We start from the raw sequence: 7,691 nt of genomic DNA on the forward strand, positions 1-7,691 counted from the left end.
GAGTCCACAAGGATTCAAATTTGCCTGCTTCCAGTAGGACACGTAGTTGACTCACCTTGAAGCAGCTGTTCTTTCTTAAGTTACCCTTTTAATAAAAGAAATGTAGTCCTATAAATCCAGCCCATGGCTGAAGCAACATCTAAATATATATATATATATATATATGTTGCTTATATATATATAAGATGTTGCCTATATATATGTATATGTATATATAGGAGCATGGAAAGCAATATGCTAACCATTTATATATTTATTTATTTATTTTGTTAAGAATAGAAAGCAATGTTCTCAAGGACTGAAAATAATTTAATCCATCAGAAGTCTTAGAGCCAGGGTGCCTGCGTGATGGGACCAAACCATATTGCACAGATTAAGGTTGCTGAATAATCTCTTATGTTGCCAAAATATGGTCCAATATTTTAAGACGTTTTGAAATAAATAATATTTATCCTGGACCTGGAATTAAATATTGACATTGAGAAGCTCTATCCAAGATCTAGTGTCTGTTACTCAGAGCCAAAATTTTACAGAAATTTTCTTTAATTATTTTGGTGGAATAAGTGTAATACATAATACCAGGAGATTACAGATTTACTGTTTTATTTACTATTTTTTATTTCTAGTAAGTCACAGAGACAAACCTGAAAAACAAGAAAAAATTGAAAGGAAGGAGCCCATGAAAGGTATGTATTTAGCATTTGATATTTTGTTTGTTTTACCAGTGGATTAAAACATTCAGATCTACTGACTCTTAGACCCATTTGGAAATCCCAATCACGGGTGGAGGAGGTGTTATGAAAGCTAGCCAGAAGGGGAATGAGGATTTTAAAAGCTCTTTAGATTCATCACTCTGCAGAAAGGTTAAAATTATATTCATAAATTAATGAATAAGTTTGTACTTTATTAATAACTTTTAATAAAAGAGATGCCTAGAGCATAAATAGGTGTCTTTTTGAATAAATCTAAGAATAATATTTATCTTTGGGCACATTTCAGAACAAAATGTAATGACTAAATTATATCATACAGAGCATGGCTACTTGAGGTGTTCCACTTCAGAGACCTGACTTTAAGAAAACATTTCTCCCAGACTCAGAGGTGCTGGGGGAGAGCGTTAGAGAGGATTTGATAATTTTCTGTTGGTGTATGCCAACAACAAATTACAGGGTATCTATTTTAGGAGTCAACTTCCTTTCCACCCACAACTCATGAAAATGGTACCTAGAGCCACCACTTACTTTGCCTCTTGTGAGGCATTTTTTTGGCAAAAATTGCCAAAATTGTTGAAACATACCTACTTGTCAAAACACTTCAAGATTTCTATGAACATTTCCTTTACATAAAAGTTTGATTGATGAAGTCTCAGACAGGAGGAAGAAACCAATTCAGGAAAAACAAGAAGAGCAATGGACATAACAAATCAACAAAAAAAAAAAAAAAAAAAAGGAAAGATTCAATATTCAACCACAGTTGATTCATTTCAGACCAAGTCTCATAATTGAAGTGAATGTACACCTTCTTAAATCTGTGATTGACTAGGCCTTTTTAGTTATCTCTGGAGCTTTTACATTTTGTATAAATAACTTAAAATAACAAGACTGACTCTAGAGGTTAATGACAGGCACGTAAGTTCAGGTTTCTATTAGACTGAATATTTATTACTAAAAAAATTGAGTGGTTTTAACAAAGGACTATTATTCTGAGATTTGGCGAAATGACACAGCAGAGATTATAATGTCCAATATTATAACATGAATGTGTCATTAAGACTTGCGTTCTTATGTGGAAAACTCGGGAAAATCTTAGATTTGCTTTGACATGAGAAGAAATTTTAATGTTTTTAAATGTTTAAAAGGACAAGAAAAAATATATCACAAGGAAATGAAGAACAGTAATTATAAATCTTAATAATGCCAGCTGTCTACCCAACGTTACTTGTGTCTAGATGCTATCTCAGGATGAATGTATTATTATTTTTTTTTAGCGAACTGTTGCTACAATTACTGCTAAAATGCTACTGCAGGTAGAGTTTCCCTGTAATCACTGTACTAAGATTATTTTCAGACTATATATTTTTAAATTGTGGTTGTGGATATGTGTCTTTCTAAGGCTCATTTCATTGTGGTTTGCCTGAGAAACCCAACATTTTTAATGAGTCCCTTATTTTAAATGTTTTTCTACTTTCGAAACATTCATTTTTCAGGTTTAACATATAGAGTAAGTAACATCCTATTCTAACTTCTGATCAACTTCTGTGATGAAGTTTAGAATTAGAATTAAATTTAGAATTAAATTTAGAATTTAAAATGACTTATTGATGAAGTTTAGAATTAGAAATGACCCTTAGAAATGACTCAATCAGATATTTCAGGATCTCACTCTGAGGTATTTCATTACCATATTGGTAAAATAATAATAATAATAATAGTGAGAGCTTGAATGCTCCTTGCTCTTCTAGTTTGCTTCCAGTCAGACATGGAATTCATGGTACTGTGAAAAATCTTTCTTATTTTATCCTGTTTGACAAAGGAATTTTACTAAACTGGAATGAAATCCCCACGGGAGATAGAGTTAAAGCTAGCCTGTATTTTCACAGCTGATTTTTCTGAAGTACTGTTAAATCCTCATGCTTATTTTCCATTGTCTTGAAAAGTATTGTCTAAAATCCTAAGAAAGGTGACTGGAAAATATTATGTGAATGAATGGATAGCATAATGCCATTTTCATTGTCAAAATGTTAGTTTTTACTTTGAAGCTAATTATGGCTTTGGGATCATCATTTGCCAGGAAATGATCTCAGCCAGTGTCTGTTACTAGCTATCCATATACATTGCTAGTTATCCACCTCAAGCCAGCTGGCAAGTGACAGAGACATCATTTGTGCATGTGACACTCTTATACTCCGGGACTGATTCCAGTTCTAACAAGCTTTTGCCTCATAGAAAATGGGGTGGTCCAGGTGATGTCCTACTTCTAGTGTAAGCAGCAGCATTTGCTATGAGCTCTGCCTTTGTCCTTGATAGTTTTCTGAAAAAACTGCCATCGGGATCAGGCAATTGCAAGGGCTGTTCTTACTGTAGTAAACAGCTGGGGAATGGTACCATGGCTTGAAAGATAAGCAGTAACTTGTTAGCCACAGTTGCCTGCTAATAACCATGTATGATGCATGCTGTACAAAAGTGAATGGGATAGCTCAGGAATAACACAGCTTGTCATTTCATCTCCTATGGTTTAACTTGGTATAATTGTTTCTGATTCTTAAGTACAATGGTGGTGGGTTTTTTTAGATGTATGAACACATTTCTTCTTTCCTAGTGATACATAAAGACAAAACGGAAAGGCAAGAAAAACCTCAAAAAAGGGAGAAGCATACAGGTATAGATTTCATGTCAAGATTTATGTTTTATTTTGGGGTACCTCAGGACTAAATGTCTTCTTCACTTCCATTTATGTATCCTCTTGACTGGAAAAATGTGACAGAACTTTATTAGTAAAAATCATGACGTAGAGGAAAGGGTTTTAGACATACAGACTAACTAGCAATTTGTAGACTGGATTTTTTTTTGGTTGGATTGGTTTGTTTGTTATTGTTGTTGGGTTGTATTGTTTGTTTTTGTCTTTTGTGTATGTGTGTGTGTGTGTTTGTTTTGGGAGAGAGAGAGATGATAGATTTTTTTTATTATTTTTTTATTTATTTATTTTTTACTCTGGATGAGTATAATCTCCCAGTAATTTCTGATTATTTCCAACATTCACAGTAGGTATGATTTCTAAGAAAATATGGTCATCCAGGAAAAAAAACTAACATGAAAAGAGAAAATGTAATGAAGCAAGCCATGTTAAAAAATAAAAGTAAATTAATAATATTATTATTAACAATAACAAATACATTTTAAGTACAATACTGACCAGGGCTGTTTCGTAGATATGGAATTATGAATTATGGAACAAAGGGCAGGACTAATTCTTTAAGTAGTTAAGTATTCTCTGAGTAGTTTCAATAAATAGGTATCTAGCACAGTTTTATCTTCAACAGTTCTAACTTTGTTTTGAAACATCAGCACAAGCCTGGAGAGTACGTAGCAATGCTCATGCATACACTTTTGTGTTCTTGGTGTAAACACACATGCCAGAGCCAAGTAGGCAGATGAATGTTTTCACATGCCTGGTCCCAGTAGGGTACCTCAATGCATATAAGCTTGTACAAATGTCAGTTCTTCACACCTGTGGACAGGTTACTGTGTAAACATTAGCCTGCAAAAAATTAGAAGATCAGATCCCACATTGGAAAATATTTCAGACTACACATCACTCAGTGACTATTGCACAACTCAAGTGTATTCTAAAACCTGAGCCAGAACTCTAGTCACTATAGTGTACTTTATTTCAATTTGTAAAGTGGAAATTAAAAGCAAACAAAAAGCCCCAAAGAGCATTAGTTATAATGCCATTGCAATTACATTTGTAATTAATTATAGTGTTTAATCATTCGTAGCCAGAAAAACTGTTAGTTATTATGTAGAGTTCAGAAAGTCCTTCCAAAGTAATAAACAAGAAAATTCAGAAATAATAATGAACCAAAGTGAACCATTAAACAAAAATAGTAAACAACGTAAATATTCATGACTTTTTCTTTCTTGACTACATTCTTTCATGGTATCACAGTTTTGTCAGAAAGGCCGTTCCTCCCTCAGCTGATGACAGACCTCAGCGATGGTACGTGAGACTTTGAAAGTTCTGATCATGTGTTTTGACATCAGCAGCAGATAGTGGCAGTTGATTCAGTATTTCTGTTTCTTTTCATGGCTAGCCATGGTGACTAGATTATTCTTATGTTTCTTTTCCTTTTTCTTACAAAGCTGCATCATTTCTCATTTTTAATAACCATTAATATTGTTGTTGCTTATTTCTAGCTATTCACAAAGACAAATCTGAAAAACCAGAAAAACACGAAAAGAAAACACCTTCTAAAGGTAATGCTGATTATTATTGGATTTTGTACAATTTTTGATTTTTATCACTTATATCGTTTGGAAGAGTGTGGAGATGAGAATTTAAAGTTTAAAACTCTTCTAGCCCCCACTATACAGTCATTGGGTGCTCTCGCTTTTGCTTGAGCAGGTCTTAATCAGCCTCTGAGAGAAGCCTTGAACAGCTTTTATTACTTCCTCTGTTCTCTTGTTTTGATGCACAGAGTTAATTATGAATCATTCTTGTGCAGCTACAGAAATAAACCCATGACTATTATATTTGCAGTCTTTGATATATTTTCCTCCACAATAAGATTCAGTATTTTGCCTACAGAGAAGGCTTTGTCATGTGTAGCAGTTTTGTCTTGTGTAGTGTTGATGGAGTGCAAGACTGTATACTGTCTCCCAGTCTGTCTCCCACCGTACCCCAAAATAGATCTTCATTCTCTTGCCTTTACATTTTGCAGTATTTTCATTTCAGTACATGATTTATATTATCTTCTATAGCTGAAGTGGCTTTGGTTAAGATTTACATATCTACTAATTATTACATATATTCTGAAGCATTATCCTGTATGAGAGGTCATTCCCAGAGTTCTGACTGATAATTCCATCTTTAGCTATGATTTGGACAGGGAGATTTAAAAATCCATTCATCTTGACCTGTTGTGCCATTTTTTAAGACTAACATTTATTATTTTTATATTTTTTTTATATTTTATATTTTTTGTTGTTGGTTGGTTGGTTGTTCCCTCTGGAGGTTTTTTTTTGTTTGTTTGTTTGTTTGTTTTTCTTACATGCATCTCTTATTGGAAACCAGATATTTCCTTTCCATAATTAAGTTTTATTCAGTTAAATCATGAAAAAATACTATTCAGTGTATCTTATATCAGTCTTTTATGGCATTCAAATTGATGATGATGCGGCACATGAATTAATTAGGTTTGATTTGAATCTGTTCAGACAATATAGATTCAAATGTACAAATCAGGATTTATTAGACTTTATCTTACTCTAAGTAAAAATGTGAAAACAGTAAGCAGGAGAGAAGAAAGAGAGAAAGTGGAACAAAGACTAGTCTTAAAGACTTAAAATAACCTGAAGGGTAGCCATCATCCAGTTTGTCTTTAAAATTAATATTTGGAAGATTCTTCTACTTTCAGTGTATAACCTGAAAGTAGGATTAGTTTTTTTATATAAAGTGAAATCACACAGAAGTAAGCTTGAGAAAATAAATTCCCACAGTGTCAGAGTACTTTTGAAAAGCAAATAACTTCTGAGAATCACTGAGATACTCCTAACAAGCAGCCAGTCTCTTTATCCATTAATCTTCTGCTACCTAACCAAATAATCGCTCAGATATTTAATGTATTTAATAGTAGTCATGAATCAGGTCACTAGCCGGAAATTTTTGTGAAGAATTAGTCTTCTTGCTCCTTTGGCCAGTATTACAGCAAGGGAGATTGCTTCTGCAATCTAGGCTTGCTACCCTGTGTTGAGTAGTTCCTAAGCAATATGAATCTCTGTGGGTAGACAATGCTCCACAACAATGTCCGCCTTTGCTGCTTTTTAAGGCACATTTATGCTCATAATGTGATGATCTATCCATTGCCAGGTTAACCTCCATCTTGTCTGGGTTCTGCCCCAAACTGTATAAGCTACTAGGAGTGTAGGGCAGCCATTTCAACCTTTTTGGGTCCCCTGGGAAATGAGGATTCTCTAGGCCAGGCCAATTTGAGGGAACAGACATACTGTCTGCTACTGTCAGCTACTTCACCCATAATCAGGAGACTTTTCTATGCCCAATACAAAAAGACTTATTCAGTCCCTGCTAAAGGCTCCAGAAAACTTCAGTGATATGAATGCTATTTAAAGACATAATATAAAAAACATCTATCTTATAAAAACAAAAACAAACTTAATTATCAGTCCATATAGGTAGCAGTTCCAAGATGGGATTCAGTTAGAGGGGATGTTGCTTTTAGGCAGTTATCACTTCAAAGAACGGTAATTAACTGTCCAGGCTGTTTTGCTCCAGCAATGTGTCCAAATCAACCATGAGAGGAAAACTAGAAGTCACCACATAAAGTTTTGACAGCCTTTCTGGGACATAGCAGTGTGTGTTTACACAGTGTATCCTTTGCAGACATGAACTCACTCAAGCTCGACTGTGAAGTGAGCACCAGATTTGTGGCTGTGCTTGTAGTGAGCCCAAGCTAAGCCCCTTTCTGTGAGACTAGTGTAGTCACTCAGCTTCCTGTTGGCTTGAGCAGAGGAACAAACCTGTGTCTGCTCAGAGCTTGAGCAGAGCAAGTTTGGGTGATCTGGAATATATAGTGTAAACATTCCCTAAATATCTCCAGAACTGTGCGACTGACTTGGCTTCTGATTAAATTATTCTCAACAGATATTTTGAAGCTTTTGACCTGTGTGAACCTGAGAAAAAGACTAAGAAATTTACAGGAAAAAATAAAATAAAATAAAATCCTGAATTGTAAACTTCCAGAGATGTTGCTGTGTTTTAGGAATATTTTCTCATTTGTTTTTGTGTTGTTTTTTTTTTTTTTTTTCCTAATATACAACTGTACTCATTTCTAGTAATTCAAAAAGACAAACCTGAAAGACATGAAAAAGCTGAAAAGAAAACTCCTCCCAAAGGTATTTTTTTTATTTCTACTACCTTTTCTTTCCCTCCCCTCCCCTCCCCTCCCCTCCCCT

The 7,691-nt window shown here is 34.3% G+C and overlaps 1 protein-coding gene across 11 annotated transcripts in view; it reads left to right on the forward strand.

The window, feature by feature from the left end:
• Positions 1-7,691, forward strand: part of TRDN (triadin) — a 245,228-nt gene that overhangs the window by 80,647 nt on the left and 156,890 nt on the right. For all 11 annotated transcript variants that reach the window (XM_035320873.1, XM_035320870.1, XM_035320877.1 and 8 more), the window contains 4 exons: positions 627-686; positions 3,319-3,378; positions 4,917-4,976; positions 7,572-7,631. In XM_035320873.1, the coding sequence (XP_035176764.1) occupies positions 627-686; positions 3,319-3,378; positions 4,917-4,976; positions 7,572-7,631 (240 nt within the window). The remainder of the gene's footprint in view (positions 1-626; positions 687-3,318; positions 3,379-4,916; positions 4,977-7,571; positions 7,632-7,691) is intronic.

Source organism: Oxyura jamaicensis, chromosome 3 (assembly GCF_011077185.1).
Source record: "Oxyura jamaicensis isolate SHBP4307 breed ruddy duck chromosome 3, BPBGC_Ojam_1.0, whole genome shotgun sequence".
NCBI lineage: Eukaryota > Metazoa > Chordata > Aves > Anseriformes > Anatidae > Oxyura > Oxyura jamaicensis.